Raw genomic sequence first — 20,994 nt, forward strand, 5'->3', positions numbered from 1 at the left:
ATTTAAAACAAACTAGTCAGGGGCATTTCGGATTCAAAACATACCGTTTAGCCCTTGACCCGAAAGGCTCATTACCATCTTACAATAAAAAATGCACTTAGTTCAGGTTCAAAGAAAGCCCTGTAGTCTTAACAGCTTCAACAGTGTTTGAAAGTTCAGTCTCTTTTGAGACTTAAGACATGCTCAGTTGTGAGACTGTAAAATAAAAATTTAAATTATATACTTCTAATATATAAAAACATTCCCATTCTAAAAGGGAGCACTGAGGGTAGAGCAAAGAAGGACATGACATCTTAACAGTGAAAACATTAACCCGACTTTCTTGTCTGGCATGCGGGACACACTTAGTATTAGCTCTACTTAATGGGCTGTCTTGCCTCTCACACATACAGACTCTCAGTTGGACTGGTTCTACTAGGTGCCTGCTGCTTTCCTGGGCAAAGGTCCCACACTCCTGGTATCTCCAGTATACTGGGGTCTCCACTGTGATTTAGGCTTTACCCTCCAATTTTCATGCATAGTCCACTCAAGCAGTACCAGAGAATCTGACCCTATTACATACCGCCTCGCTGCCCAGGGTTTTCTCTAGAATCTTAGTGCAAACCTCCATGACCTATAACTCTTGCACTCTACAATGCTCACAAAGCCAGCACCATGTGGATAATGTCAAGTCCTGCTGTCAGCTTGATATGTAGCTGGGTCTTCCTGGACCACAGATGAAGTGGCAGAGTGTCTGTGTAGCTATACCTGGAAAACCCTTCCTAGATGATCGTTTTAGAGAAGATCACTCCTGACTCTTTCCAGACATTCTCCTTTAAAAGAAGAGTCAAATGCATTTCCATCTTTATACTCTGAAGCCTTCGATGAGGGCTTCCTGCCCTTGGGCACCTTTCTTTCCTGCTGTCCCAGTGAAAAGCAGCTGTTTCCTTTTAATGGCATTAATCTCTAATTGCTTTAGTTACTTCATCCACACTTTCTTTGTTCACAACTTTAAATATAATTGCATTTTTTTCCTTGCCAAGCTAAATACTTTTATGTCTTGCTGCTCTGCTCCCGCCCCCCCCCCAATGCTCACAAACTGGGCTGAAATTGGAGCGTAGTAACCATGCTACAGATGAATATTATGCTTGGTAGGAGTATGGAGTGAGAGGTTGATGCTTGTTCATATGGCATGGATCAGGAAGCAAAGAGCACAGGCCAGAATACAAATGAAACTGATTGGTTTTCTTAATGTATATGTGTGTACACTGCATGAGGTCATCGTTATCATGTGTGTGCAGGTGCCCATGGTAACCAGAGGGCCTCTTATACCCTGGAACCAGGGTTACAGATGGTTATCTGCTGTCTGATGTGCGTGCTGAGAATCTGGGTCCTTGGCAAGAGCACTCAGTCCTCTAAACTGCTGAGCCACCTCTCCAGTCCCTAGCCTATTATTTTTAAGTTCAGCATCACTCAAAGTTTCAGGGCACAAGTAACACATGGCTAATTTTTTTTTACCCAGATTGCAACATAAATAACCTCTACTCCAATTCCTGATAGAGTCTCTGTTCCCAACCGAAACTTTACGGCACAGTCTATACTGCACACATTTCTAGTGGCATTCGGGTCTTGAGAATAACCACCAGAGAAGCTCATTAAGTTCCGCTTACAGCTGTGCCTTTGATGGCCAGCATCTCAAAACCTTCCACCCTCGTTCTCAAAGGCCTTAAACCACAGTGGCAGCGCACGCCTTTAATCCCAGCACTTGGGAGGCAGAGGCAGGCAGATTTCTGAGTTCGAGGCCAGCCTGGTCTACAGAGTGAGTTCCAGGACTGCCAGGGCTACACAGAGAAACCCTGTCTTGAAAAAAAAAAAAAAGACCCTGATTTTCCACAATAGCTACTGTTTTCATTGCAAAATACTTAGAAGGAGTAATTTAAGTGAGGAAGGGTTTATTTTGGCTCATGGATTCACAGGGTATCAGTACATCATAGTCTACTGCTCAAAGAACAGAAGATGCCCTGGGGACCCCTGGGTCACTGGGGTCAGCATGGACACTGAAGATTACTGACCAGGATATTCTCAGAGAAGTGCTTCAGAAAGAAGATAACTGGTCCAAAGTCACAGTCGCAACAGTGAATAGGAACTATTTTAGGTTTGGCGATGAAAAGCTTTGATTTTAAGTTATTGAAATTTATTAGATTCAAATTAAATCATACCTATGATTTTAATTATAATAGGGATGATTTGAATTACAAAGGCCTTTAAAGCGGTGATTAAATTAAAAATATACCAGTGCCCTGGCATGAAATGGAGATTAAGGGGCACATAAGTATACATTCAGGATAAACACATAAAGATGTTGCACGAAGGTAGCCATTTGCAAACCAAAGGAGAAGAAACCATCTCTGCCTGTATTTTGATCTTTGATACCGCAGAACAGTATTAAGTTACACGCCCATAGTTTAAGCCACTCGACCTGTGGTCTCTTGTTGTGCAGCCTGAGCTGACTAATACAGTTGCCCAAGCCAAAGACTGGCCTATGTTAAGATGCTGATTCAGGGCACCACACATTCTTCCCATGAACTTTCTGATATAGCATCTCCCTGTTTCCTGAGCACTGTCACTTTTCAAGAGCCATCCCATGATGAACACTGTTCTGAGGCATCTTCCCTCAGCAGAGTCAGCCAATCTTGGTTCTGGTATCTTATTTTCCTGGTCCTTTGACAAGACAGCAAAAGGGATAGGCACTTAATGAGTCCTTCAGAAATGGAGGTGACATCTACTCACTGTTCAGCCATATTTGGGTCCATTGAATCAGTTTCGGTGGGTGTTTCAGGCAAGGAGGAGCCAGATTCTTGGATCTGGCACAGTTCTTCATCGGTGATGATGTCAAACACAGCATCATCTGGTGGTCTGCAGACTGGGTTTAGTCCTGCGTGGTGGAGGCAAAGCAGGAGAGAAAAAGATATATGTACCCGTTATGCACGGAACCAGGGATAACATAGGAAGTGAAAGGTGCTGCTATGGAGAACAAGCTGATAGAACACAGTGTAAACTGTCTCTTAACTGGCTGCTATTCTATGTAGGTATGAGAGAAAGACTACTGGGACATCCCAGGAAAACAGGGACTACAGAAGATTTTGAATATATAGCCTCAAGACCTCTCTTGAATGTAGGGTAGAAGTTTCAACTACTTCATATCAAGACAGAAACAAATAAAGAAAATATCCTAATCCAACAAGACCTTGCTCTCTAGGACACAGGCAGAAATAATTTGAAGCTGGAGATTACCTGACTTCCATCCTCTCCCCCTTGCAGTCCACTGCTGAGTAGAACAGAACCTCTCTCTAACCAAGGAACTGCAGGAGGCATTGGGTCTTGTGTTTGACCTTGGCCACCCAATAGGCAGGCCACCATGCCAGTTACCTACCCATAAACATGCATCATGGAAATGTAAGGGTTAAACCTGAGGCAGTGGCAGTGGAGGAGGAGGAAGAAGAGGAGGAAGAGGAAGAAGAGGAAGAAGAGAAGAAAGAGGAGGAAGAGGAAGAGGAAGAGGAAGAGGAAGAAGAAGAAGAAGAAGAAGAAGAAGAAGAAGAAGAAGAAGAAGAAGAAGGAGGAGGAGGAGGAGGAGGAAGAAAAGAGGAGGAGGAGGAGGAGGAGGAAGAAAGAACAGACAAGAAATGATAGAATCGAAAGAAGAAGCAACCTTAACACCCTACCATAGTGTCACTTTGTAGTTGCTAAACTCCTACCAGTGAGATAGGGCAAGGGACTTTAGGCTACTCAGTAAGAACAGTTGAACTGTCTTTTGCTTTACAGGTAGTATTTTTCCTCCCAAGTTCCTGTAACGGAACTAGAACAACCTGACAATAAGGACTCAGTTACACTTCTGAATCTGTTTTCTGAGGCTGACGAAGGGATGGGAAAGGGCAAGAGAGATACAAGAGAGGATGAATGCTCATCTAGAGGCTAAAAAAGACCTGGGCAAATGGAGGCTATACCGAGTTCAGGGATTGAAATGGTCCACACTTTATTAAGATATCAAATCTCTCCAAACTCATCTCCAGATCCAAAAAAAACTCAATGAAAACCTTATCATGATTTAGTTTTAGAAACTAAGGAACTCACTCTAAACTAAGGAACTCACTCTAAAATTTCTACATTTAATAAAGAACAAAATCAGAGGTCTTTTTTTTTTTAACCTGTCAGTAAGATGCACGAAGAATCTATAGTAACCAGATGAATATATGCTTTTAATCCCAGTACTCAGGAGGCAGAGAGAGGTGGATCTCTGTGAGTTTGAGGCTAGCTGTTCTATACATTGAGTTTCAGAACAATCAAGGACACATAAAAAAATCAATACAACATCAAACAAGCAAAAAACAAAAAACAAAAAACAAAACCAAAAACCAACCAACCAACCATGCACCACCATCACAAACAACATTCAACCTATGGTAGCAACAACATCCAATATATGAGGTCAGGTTTCTTGTTGTTGCTATTTTTTGTTTTTGATTTCATTTGGCTTTTGACAAATATACAAAACTCTGTGTATCTGTGTGTGTGTGTGTGAGCACTGGAGAGTCAATCTAGTGCTTTGTGTGAGCTGAGCGATCACTCTATCATTGAGCCACACCTCCAGCCCCCATAGAAAGGCAATTCTGAGGGGGAAAAATAGACTTTAAGGAACCTTTGGCCAAAAAGCAAAAAAACCAAAACTACCCAACACTCAATGTATATATTAACACCATACTTCAAATGAACTCAACAGGTTACACACACACACACACACACACACACACAAACTAGAAGAATCCAGGTGTGGTTGCACACACCTTTAACCTTAACAATCAGGGAACAGAGGCAGGCAGATTTCTGAGTCCAGTCTACACAAAATTTCAGGACAGCTGGGTTACAAAGTGAGCCTCATCACAAACTACCTACCCAATTATCCAACCAACCCAAAAACCCTAAACCCAAAACTTTTTCTTTTTCCCGAGACAGGGTTTCTCTGTATAGCCCTGGCTGTCCTGGAACTCACTCTGTAGACCAGGCTGGCCTCAAACTCAGAAATCCGCCTGCCTCTGCCTCCCAAGTGCTGGGATTAAAGGTGTGCGCCACCACTGCCCGGCTCTAAACCCAAAACTTTTAGCAGAAAAAAAAAGTTTTGAATACAGGGTTAAACAAAATTGGACACATTAAAAAAAAAAAAACCTGATACACAAAACAAAAACAATTATAATTTTACTTTATCAAAACTACAACTTCTCTTAAGAAAGAAAACTGAAAGACAAGCTGTAAATTGGGAGAAAACACTTATAAAACATATCTGATAAAGAACTCATATCCAGAATATGTAGAGGACTTGCAAACTTCAGTTTTTAAAAGACTAAGAAAAGATTTGAAGCCCCAATGCTATGTGTGAAAACCACAATTTCCATCCCTGAGTGGTAAGGCCTACTGATCCACTTAAACAGGAGAGGAACAGGATTCTGAAGGCTTCTTAGCTTACATCCAGGCTATGAAAGCAGAGTTCACAGCAGTGATGCCTGAACAGAGAAAAGCCCCATCTCTGCCATCTCGGCTGTGTCTCCTTAAGGTCCAGTGTCCAGTAGACAGCCTGGGTCACCTTTTAAGGTGATTTGAACGCAGGAGTAGCAGGACTCAAACCCTGAGTTTGTTTCTTGGTTGAGTTGGAGGACACAAACACTACTATTCTTCTTGGCCATTAAGAGAAAGGGAAAAAGGTATCGACTACTGAATGTATAACTGTGGGTCTTAGGTTACCATAGGACAGATAATGAATATTATGAAAGAGCCCCTGCAGGACAGACTCCTCAATATATGGGGTGTATTCCACTGGTAGTATGTGTATATATGCATACTTCCTATTAAATCACACTTAATCATGACAGGAAAAAGCTACTCCCTTATCGACCCTAGTAATCTAAGAAAGTTTTAGGTTGGTGGTAGTATATATTTAGCATCTCTTAGACACCTAAGTTTGAGAAACACTGAATGAAACTTGCTCGAGCTAATTGGCCATAGTAAATTACATCTATGAAGTCAGGAGGCAGGGGCCTGACCTTGGCTTCCTATGGACTGGGGACCTGCTTCAGCTGGTGACACCATGGGGCTGGGTTCTCCCTGGCTAGTGCCTGAACCACTGCTATCAGGGGATCCAGAGCCTTCCCCAAACTTCTGGAAGCAGGCTCGGCAGCAGCGTTCCTTCTTGCCACTGGGCTTAGCCACAACGTAGTTATTACAGCAGTAGTAACAGAAGATGCGGCCACATATCCTGGGAATGAAACAAACACAGTCTGTGAGAGTGACGCACAATGGATTGCTTGAGATCTGGGTTGCACCAGAATAGGCCTCTATGTTGGGTTCCTGTCAGCTCATGACTCTTCAGACCTAGCTCTGCCTCCAATGTAAAGTGTGCTGTAGACCATTTCACAAGAGTCTAACAAAACTATCATGGTGAGCATGGTTGAGAATAGTCTACTTCCTTAGGTCCTGAAGGCAGGGACGAAAGGTATGACTGACATCAGGCTATAGGTGTGTATTCCACATTTATTATGGAGAGGGCTAAGTATCTAAAAGCATATCCAACTCCCAATCTGCCCTTTCTCTTTATCTGTCCTTCCTAGACCCTAAGGATCTGTGTTCTCTGTCACCATCTATATTGGCTCAAGAATAGCTAAAGAGTTGCTGGTCTGCAAGTACACCGCATACCCGTGAGTTCCCTTAACTCCACTCCCATTTCCTTTTAGGGGCCTTGAGTGTCCTACTAGGATCCCAACTAATACATCCTCTTCTGCTTCTCTTGGTAAACGAGCAAAGTGCTTTTCCTAGATAGACAGTCATGGTACCCACACTGGTCTCAGATCCCTCATCCAGAGCCATCTGTCCTGATTCCAGTCTGGTGAGTTGTCTGCTGCTCACCTGCAGTGGTGCCGCCGCACTATCCAGCTGAACTCCCGCTTGCAGTCATGGCAGTGGTTGACTTCTATGTCCCCAAGACATTTCTCTTCAGCACTGAGCTTCTGCTGGAATTCCAGTGCATCGGACTTTTGCCAGAGAGCATCTTTGTCCCTGTAATAATCCCATATTTTAAGAATCCACAAGAAGCAGAGAATAACCCCTGCTTTACTTCAGAAAGCTGATACCCAATGTTCCAAGCCTCGGAAGCTCACTGACTTTCCTTGGAAATGCCCTCTTCCCAGCTTGAGGCAAACAAAACACAGGCTCTCTGATGTGGCCTCTAGAGGTACCCCAACACACTGATTCTCTGACCCCATGTGGGTGAGAGCACGTAAGAGACACATGATATATACAGAAAGCCAGGTCAACCACAGTCAACTATTGGCACTGATACATCACTTGGGTATCTAATGCTAAAGCATGCCACCAAGTTGATAACAGGCTAGGAGTGTGCAGGCAACAAGCAACTTGCCTGCATGTATGTCTGTGTATTATGTGTGTGTAGTGCCTGTGAAGTGTGAAGAGGGCATCAGATCCCCTAGGACTGTAGTTAAAAATAGTTGTGAGCTTCCTGTGGGTGCTGAAAATTGAACCCTGGTCCTTTAGAAGTGGTTAAGAGTAAGGGTAGGAACACAGAGATAGCTGGCTTTTTTCAAGAGTATGTAAATTGTTAGAAGACAGGCAGACTCACCCTCTGGACCAGCTTGTTCTTCCAGCTGGTCCATAGCATCTGACCTCAATGTTCCTAGGAAGCCAGATACTCGTACCCTGGAATGTGAGAAGCTATCTGGTTTCTCTACCACATTCCTCAGGGAGACACCTGGAATTCTGACGGGTGAGCAGATCTAGGCATAGCGCATTCATGACTGCTCCATCACAAGTGGAAGTGAGTCAGAGCTTTTCTGCCTCAGGTTTTATCAAGTGTCTCTTCACACATTCAGTTTTCAGGTGTAGTTGTGTGAGAGCTACTGTCTTGAAACCTGGGTGTGGTAGTATATTTAACCCCAGCACTTGTACATCTTTGTGAGTGTGAGGCCAGCCTCATCTACGTAGCAGGTCTCAGGTCTGTCAGGGCTATATATAGTAAGAGCCTGTCTCAAAATAAAACGGCAAAATAAAGCAAAAAAGAGATTTTTGTTTTGTTTTGGTTTTTTTTTTTTTTTTTTTGTCTTGGAAAGTTTGCTATGAAGTGTTCATAGATGAAACTTTGAGTTTGAAACAACTCTTCATGTGTTTGATCTCTTGGCTCTCCAAAACTAGTGGTGCTGTTTGAGGAGGCTATGGAACTTCTTGGATGGAAGGCACGGCTGGTGAAGGTGGATCACTGGGAGTCTCCCCTCCTCCATCTGATAAGACAAGGGGTATTACTGCCACCTCAAGTTTCTACAGCCATGAGCTGAACCACTCCCACTGCCACGTCTTACCTGTCAGGACTGTCTCAAACTATCTCAACACTGAGCCAAATCTTTCCTCCCTTAAGTTGCTTTTGTCATGTATTTGTCACAAAGGGAGGAAGGAAGAAAGGACGAAGGAAGAAAGGAGGGAGGGAGGGCAGGTAAGTGAGAGGGAGAGAGGAAGGGAAGGATAGAGGGAAGAAGAATACTACAGTATTTTATCTTGCAGATTTGATTCCTTTAAGAAAAAGTTGAAAGTTGTGAATGACTTGCAACCATTTAACAGTCAGGACATTTCATATAAATTATAGCTTCCCACATCTCTCTTGGAAAGTAAGGCACCATACCATGGCTACTCTTGAGCAGCAAGAGTAGAACATGCTGGGTCCCTCAGAGCCCCTTCTAGTTCAGTCCCCACATGGTCACTGCTGCTGGGTCCCTATAGGGAGTCCTAATCAAAGCGAAGTGGGACAGCAAAAGAGAGGGCTCACTGGAAACAGGCAAGAGACGAGGAAATGACTAGTTACTGAACGCCATCTTATTATCATTTTCAGCTAGGGACCCGGAGTTGGGACATAATCCTTCATCCAAACAAAAACCCAAACCCACATGAACACTAGGGAGATCCAGCCTTCAAGGCTGCCAAAGTCTGTAGGATTCTGCAGACATAGGGCTCCCTGACAGCCCACCACTGGGCAGAACTTGAGGACAAGGGCCCATTTCCACTGAGCTGTCATTTCCATGAAATTTTGAAAAGAAAGGGCAATCCTGGACAGCTGCCTTCACTCACCTGAGCAGCTCTATCAGCCGCTCCTCAAGGTATTTCTTGGTTCTGTTCAGGTCATCTAGGTCTGCAAGCATCTTCTGGTCATTCCTTTCCCTGTTTGTCACCTCCTGGCAGAGTTTGTTATAATATTCTTGGATTTTTGATGTAGACTTTTCAAGTTCCTTCTGTGTTCTGGGAGGAGAGAAATAAGTTTCCTGGTTAGCTCTGATATTGAGCTTCCCGGACTTTCTGGGCTGTCTCGGCCTTCCATGAAAGGTCCTGCTGCCCTTTTGGCTTTCTCTCTCTTGGTGGAACAGGATCTGTTTACCACGGGTTATGCATTACCCCAAATCTGACGCTCCCTCTACCTCCCCCTCAAACATGAAGGGGTAATTCTGGGATGGCAGACTCACTCCAGGATGCTAACATACTCAGAGTGACTGGGACATGACACTTCTGTAAGGAAGTGGACAGGATCTTTGGGATATTGGGGAGAGCTTATGGAGCAGCGATGGAGGACAAGCAGGAGAGAAGAGTCAGGACATAAAGGAGAGGTGTGGTCTCTCTGAGGTGGTTACAAAACGGGACCTTGCTCTCAAGTGTCTCTGGGACTTTCTGCCTTGGGGGGGGGGGGGGTGCTGGGCCCCTTGGTAGGTCCACTACTTGGTAAGTCTTACAATCTCCTGAACTGGGTAGGGAGGCCTGGTGGAGCTAGATGGGTAGCTGAGGGACTGTCTCAGACACAGGGTAGCAGCCTTATACTATTTAGATGTCTCCATGTCTTTATTATTGACCCCCAAGCTAGGCCCCCCTCCCCCTAAAGCTCCTGCAATCCTGTGTGCCCTGCTGAAGGTAAAAAGCTGAACCAGATGACAAGCACTCTGTGTCCTGGGGACTACTGCAGAAGATGGCCAGCTTTGCTGTGGCAGGCTTCTGGCCCCTGTGTTTTCTGGTGGCATGACTTTTGCAGGACTTCCCCATCTAGTACAAGTGGCTGATTTTCTAAGATGAGTAAACCTACCCACTCCCTGAAACTCCCAGCAGCTGTACGGGTGTCCCAGTGACTGACCTTTCTAGGCTGATTCGAAGCATCGTGCTTTCTTCATCTTTGTGCAGCAAAGTGGCCTGGCACTCTGCAAGGAGGCTGCTGGTGCGGTTCAGCTTCTCCTCCAGGGCCGCCTTGGTGATCTAGTATAGGACATCAGGGGGAAGACACAAAGCTTAAAGCCTGCCCTCCATGGAAGAAGAGACTGGTATGTTAGTCACACGGCCAGGCAAGGCCACATCTAAGGGGAAGGTTTTGTGCTGAAGCTCATGAGACCAGAAGCCTTTGTTCTATAATTGTGGGGCATGACCTCCTCCTCAGTGGGGTGCTGGAGTACAGGTGGCATGGAGTACGGTTACTGTTGGGACAAGTGCCACTTACTGACACTAGAGAATGCCAACAGAGGTGCCTAAGAACAATCTCCTTTTAGCCCAAAGTCCAGGGAATGGAAGGGTGTTATGGCATAGACTTGTGATATTGTCTGAACCAATGACTGTCTTAGTTTGACAACTGGCAGCACTGTGAGAAACAGCTTTCAACAATCCAGTAAAAGCAGACCAGATCCCCTTTCCTGGACAGCACGCCTGCCAGGCTCACCTCCAGTTCCTGCACAGCCTCCTTAGTCATCTGCAGCTGCTGGCCTTGTGCTTCTAGCTGGGCCCTGAGGCTCCCACACTCTTCACTGGCTGTCTGAAAAGGATAAGGAAGGCACTGTAAGAGAGACTCTTGCTCTGAGACTCCTTCACTTTTATCACCCAAATGGTTTCTAAAAATAAGACTGCATTGTCTCTTAAAGTGGCTCAGCAAGTTTCTTCTCTACTGGTAACAAAATACTTTCAGCTTGTTCCTCCAACAATTTCTGCAAGTGACATAGTGGCCCATGAGCCTCGTGGGGTGGGGAGGGCAGTGTTAGGAAAGGGTAGGAGAGGCTCTGCCTGAGAGCAGAGGCCTGACCCACTCGTGATACACACTAGAAACCAAGGTGCTGCGGCTACCTGTTTGTATTCTCATCTGTCATTCTTTAGCCCCTTTTCTTCCTCAGGTATCAAAGGCTCATGGTCTACTGGGGCCTGATTGGTCTGCTGTAAGAGTCTTGCTTTTCTAAACCGAGCCAGTTCCCTACACCCTGTCAGCCATCAGGAGAGTTCCCAGAGAAGCTAATTATTATAGTAAGAACTAGAGCCAGGATTCAAGAGCTGTCATAGACTGGTGGCCCTATGGAGGATGGGGCTCCACAGGACACAGCAGAGCTAAAGGCTGACACCTACACAAACACACAGAAGGGGAAGCAGCAGAAGACTGTGTGCACTCTCTGAGCTACTACTGTCTCGTGGGGATTTGGAAATGGGCTATTAGATCTGCTGAGAATTCAAAAGAAACCATAAAATGAATTTGTGTATATCCTGCTCTGTCGGTATTGACTTCTAATTTTGAAAAAGTTCTGTGTGGGCCAGCATATGCCACAGACTAAGTGGAGGCTCCACGTGAAGGTACTGCCCCCCATGCTCTGCCTCGTGTATTTATGTAAAGAAGTGTGAGCCACTACCGTGGAATGGAACTATGGCGTTCTTTGGTTTTCACCGTTTTCTTGCTACAGGGCCATCTAATTATGTTGCCAAAACGTGTACCTTGAGAGACGGCTAAAGCCGCACCTACCTTTAATCTGTTCTGGTGGTCCATAATCTCAGCACTTAGCTGGAACTTGAGGGCATCTTGTTCCTGGTGTGCAGCCTCTTGGAGACTCTGGGCCAGCTGCTCAGCCTGGGCCAGCTGTGCCTGCAGACCAGAGAATGAACTGGCTGCTTCCTCAGCCGCCTTCACCCTTTCCTGCAGGCGCTCCTTCTCTTGCTGAAGTTGCACCACTTGGAGCTCCAAGCCCTTGCGTTCCTGTAGTGCTGCTTCTCTGGAGTCCTGGAGCTCCTGGGCTAAGCTGACCAGGGCCCCCTCCATCCGATCCCTCTCGGCTGTCAGTGCACAGACCTGTATGCCAAGCTCAGCAGTGTCTGTGTTGGCTCGGTGCAGCTGGTCCTGGAGCTCCGCGTGCTCCAGGTGGGCCCCCTCGGAGCTGCACCTCGCCTGGGACAGCTCTGCCTGCAGGGCTTGTAGCTCTTGCTCCTGCTTCTGGGCCTTGAAGATGCTCTCCTCCTGCAGTATCCCCTCTCTCTCTGAGCACTGCAGCAGCTCCTGAACATGGGCCCTATTGAGGGCTTCATTCTGCTCTTTCAGTTGTTGCACCAGGGTCTTGTGCTCCCTCAGAACTGCCTCAGCCACACCCAGCTGGCTCTGTAACTTGTCTCGATCACCTAGAGCCACCTGCAGTTTGGCCTGGAGGTCTACCACCTCATTCTGTAACCGCTGGGCTTCCCCCTGATGAATTTCCAGTTGTGCTTGAGATAGGGCCAGTTGGGTTGTGTTGACTTGGGGTAGGCTGAGTCCCTGTTGGCCTTTTTCTGCAGATAGGACTTCAATCAGCTGAATCTGCTGTTGGCACTGGTTCTCGAGAGCTCTGAGCTCCTGGGCCTGGGCCTCTGTTCGAAGCCGGCACTGATCTGCCTCTTCCTGTAGCCTCTGGCACTCACCCTCTTTACTCTGCAGGGCAGCCTCCTTCTCTGCCACCTGAGCCTTCATAGTCTCTTTGGCTTTCCTCACAGCCAGAAGGCTTGCTTCCATCTGGTTTCCCAGGTGCCGGATGCTGGCCTGCTCAGCTTCCAGGGAGGCTAAAGAGTCCTGGATGGCTGCCTCTCGCTGCTGCAGTGCCTTGTAATCAGTTTGCAAGGCCTGCAGTTTGCCTTCTAGGAGCTGGTTGCGCACAGCCATGTTCTGCAGCTCCTTCTGTAGGTCCTGGTTGACCTTTTGCAACTCCTCCTGCTCTGCCCCTGGCACTGGGGTATTGTTTACCTGTTCTTCCTGGAGGCACTGCTGCCCCTTTTCTGGCATCTCCCCAGCCTGTGGTGGGACAGAGCTCAAGGGAGTCGCAGCCTCCTTACTCTTCTTTGCCCCACGCGTCTCAGCTAGCTGCTCTAGTGTGCCGACTTTCTGGCTGAGATGGTCTCTGTCCTGCGTGAGCTGCTTCTTCTGCTCCTCCAGGTCACTTACAAGCTGATTCACCTGTCCTAGTTGGGTCTCTAGGAGCTGCAACTGCCATGTCAGAGACTTGGCCTCCTGCTCCAGGAGCTGCTTTTCTTCTCGATGCTGCTTTTCCTGCTGCCTGGCTTCAGCCAGCTCCTCCTCCACAGAGCTCAAGTGGGCCAGGGATTCCTGAAGCTGTCGTCGGAGCTGAGCTGACTCTTGCTTCTTTTCAGAGAGCTCTTCCTGAAGTGGCACCATGTCCTTTACTAAGTGTTCTAGGCTAGCCCGGGCCTCCTCCTTCAGCTGCAGCTCCTTGGCCAGCTGCTCTAGCTTGACACTCTGCTGCCTGTTTAGATCCTGGGCCTTGGTGTTCTCTCCTTCTAGGGCTTGAAGTTTTCCCTTCAGCTCCTGGAACTGCAGGGCCAGGTCAGTGGGAACTGGCTCTTGAAGCTTTGTGTCCAGAGATGGCGGTTCCCTTTTCTCAGCCCTAGCGAGGCATTCTGAAAGGCTGGCTAGAAGCTGGTTCTTCCTACCCAAGGAGTTTCTCACAGCATCAAGCTCCTGTGCCATGTTCTTAAGCTGCAAGGCTGAGTGGCTGTTCTCTTTCTGGTCTACGTTGAGCTCCAGGGCCTGCAGACAGGTCTGTAGCTTCTTCACTGTGGCCTCGGTGACCTCTCCCTGCTTCTGGAGCTCAGCCACCAGGCTCCCGAGGCCAGTGCTATCCTCGACTGCAAGGTGCCCCGTCTCCTCCTCGACCTGACGCTGCCCCCCTTGCCTGCCGACCATCATTCGAAGGGCTTGGTTCTCCCTCTCTAGCTGCTGCACATGCTCTTGTAGCTGTTTCTCCCGAACTTCCAACTGGTCCAGTTCCAGCCGCATCTCATCGAAGCTTTCCAGTGCTTCATTGTTTAGAGAACTGTTCAGGTCAAGACTGGAGGCCATCTCCTGAGTCTACAAGAAAGAAACAGACAGGAGCTTTGGAGTGAAGCTGCCCAGCTATTTGGAAAAGTTTCATTGTATTCAATGAAAGTGGGATAAAAACAAAGGAACTACCTAACCTAAGGTAAACTTTTAGAGCTAGTCCAAGGACTAGAACCCCTATGTTCACAGCACCTGCCACAAGTCAGAGAACACTCAGGGTCCCACAAACCCCGCTGATAAGCAGACTCCCGTTTCTATCCAGCCTCCATCAGCTTTCTGGGTTTAAAGGATATCTATCGGTTCTTACAGAATCTAAACTTAGTTACACTGAAATTCTGACTAACCCACTGTATTATACCCAGAGCACTGCTGTCTAATAAAAATCATAAAATGAGGCCAAAGAGTAGTCTCTTCTATTTTTAATGTTCTTTATACATAATGAGTGATTTTATACTGCAAATAGATTGCTATTCTATAGTTACACTAGGCTTACATTTCTGAAGAAGTTAGGACTTCCTGATCCATTGTTCTTAAGCACTCTCTCACTCGCTCCTCCACTTAGGACCAGGAAGGTTTTACTAATCCCTCTTACAGAAGAAAGACTTGAAGCTTCAAAGTTAAGCAATTTCCCCTTAGTTGGATACCGTAGGTGACAGGGTCAATTCTAACCTCACTGCTAAACTACATCTTGTAAGATACTTTCAATATTTTAAGAGTTCAGTTTTAAAAGGATCTAAGTTTTATTTGGCTGTAAAAATCTAAATTCCAGGACATGAAAAATATAGTTTAAGGGGTTATGTTACTCTTCTTAGAACAACAAGTATTTGAGAAGATTAGCCTTGTCACCCTAACAGCCTACTAATCCCAGCCTTCTGACATTACCTGCAAGTAGTTGCTCACTAAACTACTCATGCTGGAGCTCCGGCTGGGGGGTTTCCACGTGTATGCGGAAGAGCTGGTGGCTAGTGTCCTCCTGTGGGGCCACACAACAGACACTTGTGTTCAGATAAACAAACTCAGGTACATACATATATGGAAACATACACACAGGTGGTGGTGTTGACAGTTACTAGGTGTACTGGCTGGTTTTGTGTGTCAACTTGACACAGCTGGAGTCATGAGAAAGAAAGGGATCTCAGGTAAGGAAATGCCTCCATCCGATCCAGTTGTAAGGCATTTTCTCAATTAGTGACCAGTAGAGGAGGGCTCAGCCCACTCTGGGTGGTGCCATCTCTGGGCTGGTAGACCTGGGTTCTATGAGAAAGCCATGTGAAGCAAGTCAGTAAGCACCATTACTCCACGGCTTCTGGATCAGCTCTCGACTCTAGGTTCCTGCTCTGTTTGAGTTCCTATACTAGCTTCCTTTAATAAAGAACAGCAATATGGGAGTATAGGCCTTCCACATTGGAAGATGGTCCTTAAAGTGGTGGTACAGACGGACACTGGAACCTTTAAAAAGTATGGCTACTGTAAGTCCTTAAGTCAGCTTGGGGTATGCGCTTGGAAGGCACTACGGGACTCTAGCCTCTGGCTTACTACTCTGGACATGTGGTCTCTTACTTCTGCACAGAACACACCCCATCTCCTTTCCACATGCCATCTACTCTGAAATGATAAACAAAGGGCTCTGTGAAATGATAACAGAGCCTGGCCATGTTGCTTGGGCCTTCAGCCTCGAAAACTATGAGCTAAATAAGTCATCCCCCTTTTGCTTTCCTGAAAGGAGGAGTTTCAGACTCTTTTTAAAGGTAAAGATTTAAGGGGGTGCCTGTAGAGGCCAGAAGAGGATGAAGGATGGAGGAAGGGAACTCTTGGTACATTATCACCGTGGAAAGGTGGAACCAGCCTAACTCTACCAGAGGGTGGTTATGGTTACACATGTAGTAGGACATTCTACATTGTGGGTCTGCTAGGCTGTGAATATTTTGAGCTTGTGAAATATATGGTCTATATCACAACTACTCCCGATGAAAGCTGTCATAGACTAGGTAAAGAGATGGGTGGGCAGAGTTGCTTTACACACTGCTAAGGCTTGCTTCTACCCCACAGCCACAGAACCACAAGTGTATGCACAAGTAAAACTAAACGATGTGAAATAAAAAGGCAAGTGTGAAATAATAGCTTTCTCATGATGCATACAATTTTGAAAATATATACTATATAGAACATATACATTATTATAAAATATTTATGTATACACATACATATAGTGAAAAAAAAAAGCCTTGCTATTAATATGCCTCAACTGTGCTGCTGTGTTTACTTCTGGAGAGAAAGAAGGGGAAAGACAGCAGTAGAGTGGGGCCTTAGTTATAGCTACAATATTTTATTTCTTAAAATAAGAATGGATCAGATGGAAGAAAGAAACCCCATGAGTGTCAGCCTGAGATGTCTCCCATTGGACAAATACAGTAAAGTTGAGCCACCAGATCATGATAGAGTGTAAGGTACTGACTAACTGAACAAGACAAGCCCCCAAACAAAACAAACAAAACCCCACCGCTAAACAAAAAGCCCATGACTCAATACTGATATAAGTGAATGAATAAACGGGAAGGCAGAAAAAAATAGTCATGAACCTATATAGAATTTACTGAGCGAGCAAGATGGCAGATGTCTTCAAACCGCTGAGCGCCCCTTTCCTCAACTTTTAAAAGAAAGCAATTCCCCAAGGTACCTGGCAAACGTTGGCCAGGCGGCATCCAAGTCATAGCCTCGTGATGCCAGGTCAAACTGAACCTCGGTCAGCTCATACAGTTGACCCACGATGTCAGAGCTCAGCTTCGGCTTCAGAAAGGGGCTTCTTGCATAATACCAGTCACTGCAGGAAACAGAATACTGTGTGAACGGAATAGTAACAAGGATAAGCACAAAATGAATCTACCGAAGACCGTCCTGTGTGGTCTGCTCATCAAATCCTCACGCTACTAAATCAAAAACCAAGCAAATAATTTTATCTTTTACTGTCAGACCATGGATTCTCAATAAAAGTTCTTTACTTCAAAGAAACTGTTACAATGATCTGAATTTATATATAATTTATATAATATCTGTTTTCTTCCAAAGAATTTGAGATATTCAAATCTCAGTGACTTGCCAGGAAAGAGTAACTGTAGGAGACAGCACACTTCCTTTTGGGAAGATAACCTCAGCTTTCATTCTTTTCACACACTGGGCTCATTTCTAATTTCTATTCAGATATCAAATTAAAAGCCAAAGAACAATGTCTGCCTGGAAATGTATGTACATTTATTCATGTAACATGAATAACATTAACATGAAGCAGTAAGAAGTTATAAAGATAGATAGTCCTGATGAGTTTAAAGAACTACCTGGCTGATATTTGTGGTCTGTGATACTGAACTACTCATGGCTATCTTTACCAAATACTAGAACAACATACTCTTCAAATCAGTTTTTTAACTCACAAGCCTGTCACATGTCAGAACTATTCCTTTATGTAAATCAACTTTAAAGGTGACAAAATAAACTAAAGGTTTTGCCTGTGATTTTTTAACTCAAAAGTGCTTTCTTTCATGAATTTGACTATCTAGGGAGAAGCAGAGTAGAACTAGAAAAGGAGCACTGGGCAAGCCAGAGATGCCCCGCCTCGTGGCCCTGCTGGGCAAGCCAGAGATGCCCCGCCTCGTGGCCCCAGATCTACATCTGACGCTCCCTTACCTTCATCCACTCGGGCCCACCTCTCTCTGTCCCTTACTGTTTCCTGGTGAGGCTGTTGCACTTAAGAGGTACAAAGGCTGACATGTGGGCAACCTAGACTCACAGCAGTAGCTCATCAGCCTCCAAGGAGACCTGGTATGCTGATGGGTATTGACTCTGTGGTAGTTAAGGCCTTGGGCTACGTGAAGGAAAACTGGACAGGCAGTTCTTCTGGGAGGCATAGGAACACTGGCCCCAATGAGCTACTAACCATCAGGGAAAGACACATGGCATTAGGAGTTAAGAGATCTGGCTCTAAACTCTAGTGTCATAGTTGAGCGCATGAGAGAACTAGAGGAAGGTAGCCTCCCCTTTCCCTCACTTTTGCCTACATGCTCAAGAAACTAGAGGCACCTGTCACTAACATTATGGTTTGGCTGACACAATTTCACAATTTCTGTTTATCCGTGCTATAAGGTTAAGCCCAGCACGGACTTGCAATTACCTGGTCACTTTAGTGTTCATGAAGCACTGTTGCAAGGTGTCTGCCAACCTCTGGTGCACCAAAGAGTAGCGAATGAAGGCTCTGCCTTTTCCCAGAGATGTTCGGAGCTGAAAACACAGATTATATTGAGATAAACACCTGCCTCATGGAGGGTTAGCAAAGGCCACATACAGGACAGAACATGCCTTTCAACCTTATTCTGACAGTAGCAGCCCTCATACCCCTCAAAGGACAAAAACCATCTGGCACTGCCACCCTAGAGTGAAGTCTGAAGTGGGACTTCTTATCCCTGGCCATCTGAAAATAGTCTATAGCAAACAGGTGGAGAAAGATATATCAAGGCAGCTCGAACACCTGAGCATTCGATGGAGTCACTCTTGCCCGTCTTTCCATCAGTATCTCTGAGTCAGACGGGAAACTCCTTGATTTAATCTGGAGTAAGGAGTGAAATCTGGAGGTAGCTGAATGGCTTCTCACACAGAAGCTACAGGAGGAAGGGATGTTAAGATTTTCTGGTGCTGATCTTAACATACTGGGGTGGGGAAGAGGTCAGGCTCAGGGAGAGAGGCCTCAGAGGTCTGGCTGGAACGTGTAGAAAGGAGAAGAACAGAAAAAGAGTGGAGTTGTATAAGGGGAGCTTTGCAAAGATATTGGTGGATGAATAATAGCCTCTTTTTGTGTCCATTATGGAGATAGGCTTGTTTCTTTTCAGATAAGCCAACTCAATGCTCATAGTCAGTGTGCTATGGATAAGAATAGGGCTTTCCATGAAGTCTTGTCATCTATGAGTAGATGTCACAGAAAAGCCCAAGTGTCCATAACTCCACAAGGACTATGATGACACACCATAAAGGCATAAAGGGATCCATCTAAGGGCTAGTCACAACATGTTATGTTGGGCAGGCACTGCAATGAGGCTGCATGCAGGGCCCTACTAGCTATGGGCACATGGCAGTCAAGACAAGTGGATTAAACAGAACTGCCGTAGAAGACATGTGAGACAGGTTTGCAAATTAATCAGTCCTAGAAGCAACCAGGCATTCAAAACACTCTGACTTACCACAGCTCTCTGTTGATACAAGCTCTGGATCTAAGTAGGGACAGCCAACACTCTCTTACCCCTTTAAAGGTCAAATGTGGTAGGAGAGGAACGACAGTAGTTTGGTCACAAAAGGGTCTTACTATTCTCTGCTATCAAGATGCCCTGGATTCAGACAGGAAGTATGTGGCATACCACCAAGGCACGGATGATGCTGTAAACATCTCAGTAAAGGTTAACACCTTTAACTCCGAAGTATTTGTCTTCTTACTGATGACTCAAGGAAATAATTTAATATGAAGCAGTTCTAGAAGACACGAAACCTCAGGAACTGTAGAAGGCAGAAGACACTTCTCCGTGTCCATAATGCACACAGTCATAATGGCTGAAGAGGAGGGGGGCAGCAGACTGACTTGATATAAAGCACTATGACATACTTCCAGTTACCGCGCAGATGCCTAGAGGACCACTCTGAGGTCACACCCGTGTCCGAACACCGTCCCCTCTGATGAGTGAGTTGGGAACAAAGCGCTCAGTGGGAACACCATCTGAGCAGCCCAGAACAGCTGGGCACGGCGCGCATCCACACACTGAAATGTGGGGGTAGTGGTGGGATTTAAGGAGACCTCTGCCCACAAAACCACTCGTGTCTGCGAGCTCCCAGAGCAGGAGTCAGTCGTTACTCCTCTTACACGGCAGTAACCCCTCTCATACAGTAACAGTGGCGCTCCTGAGCTGAAGGGTCGGTTATATAAATGGAAGGGAGCTAGCTATTTACTTACAGGTATTTTAAGTGTCCTTTGGGAAAAGGATTGTTTCCTGTGTACTGAAAATGAAAATAACTATATATCCCTTGTAAAAACACTGTGTGAGATCTTGGGTCAGCTTTCTCTCTTTTTAATTGGATATTTTATTTATTTACATTTCAAATGCTATCCCTGTTCCCAGTTTCCCCTCTGTAACCCCCTTATCCCATCCTCCCTTACTCTGCTTCTATAAGGGTGCTCCTCCCCTACCCCACTCCCGCCACACTGCCCCAGCATTCCTCTACACTGAGACACCAAGCCTTCACAAGACCATGGGTCTCCCCTCCTGTGAATGCCAGATAAGGCCCCTTCAGCTCCTTCCCGAACTCTTCCACTGGGGTTTGGGTCATTCATTTCCAGTTTTCTTAGCATATTATCAGAACCCATATAAACCATGCTGAAAAGACACACAACAGCAGCACAAGCCAGGAGACCTTCAAAAAACACGGGCTGCCCCTGCTTTCAAGTAGACCATTGTGCTATGCGCCTGGAGCAGAGCTGGCATCCACACACTTCAGGGAAACACAATCCTAGAAGATCCCACTTTGAGCCTCCAGAAGTGGCTTACTAGAATATTCACATACCTTAGTCAGAGTGGTTATCTCCTGCTCAAAAGGTGCTGAGGCGACCTATAAATACTTCTGACCTATTAAATTCACTTTACACTTGAAGACCCGAGGAGTACCTGAGTACTAAGGTACTGAATATCCAGCAGTGTTTCTACCTAGTGACATTCCGAGACAGAGAACAGAGCTTTCCTGTATAACTAAACTGGATCCCACAGGAAATTGCTACTGAAACCCGTGTGAGCAAGCTA

General features: G+C 45.9%; 1 protein-coding gene across 2 annotated transcripts in view; it reads right to left on the minus strand.

The window, feature by feature from the left end:
- The window catches only part of Fyco1 (FYVE and coiled-coil domain containing 1), a 69,803-nt gene that overhangs the window by 29,964 nt on the left and 18,845 nt on the right, over positions 1–20,994 (minus strand). For both annotated transcript variants that reach the window (XM_028781798.1, XM_028781799.1), the window contains 10 exons: positions 18,333–18,439; positions 16,845–16,988; positions 15,050–15,140; positions 11,834–14,197; positions 10,775–10,867; positions 10,202–10,320; positions 9,157–9,324; positions 6,934–7,083; positions 6,075–6,286; positions 2,770–2,914 (listed from right to left, as the gene is read on the minus strand). In XM_028781798.1, coding sequence (XP_028637631.1) covers positions 2,770–2,914; positions 6,075–6,286; positions 6,934–7,083; positions 9,157–9,324; positions 10,202–10,320; positions 10,775–10,867; positions 11,834–14,197; positions 15,050–15,140; positions 16,845–16,988; positions 18,333–18,439 — 3,593 coding nt within the window. The remainder of the gene's footprint in view (positions 1–2,769; positions 2,915–6,074; positions 6,287–6,933; positions 7,084–9,156; positions 9,325–10,201; positions 10,321–10,774; positions 10,868–11,833; positions 14,198–15,049; positions 15,141–16,844; positions 16,989–18,332; positions 18,440–20,994) is intronic.

The sequence above is a fragment of the Grammomys surdaster genome, unplaced genomic scaffold (genome assembly GCF_004785775.1).
Source record: "Grammomys surdaster isolate TR1022 unplaced genomic scaffold, NIH_TR_1.0 546, whole genome shotgun sequence".
NCBI lineage: Eukaryota > Metazoa > Chordata > Mammalia > Rodentia > Muridae > Grammomys > Grammomys surdaster.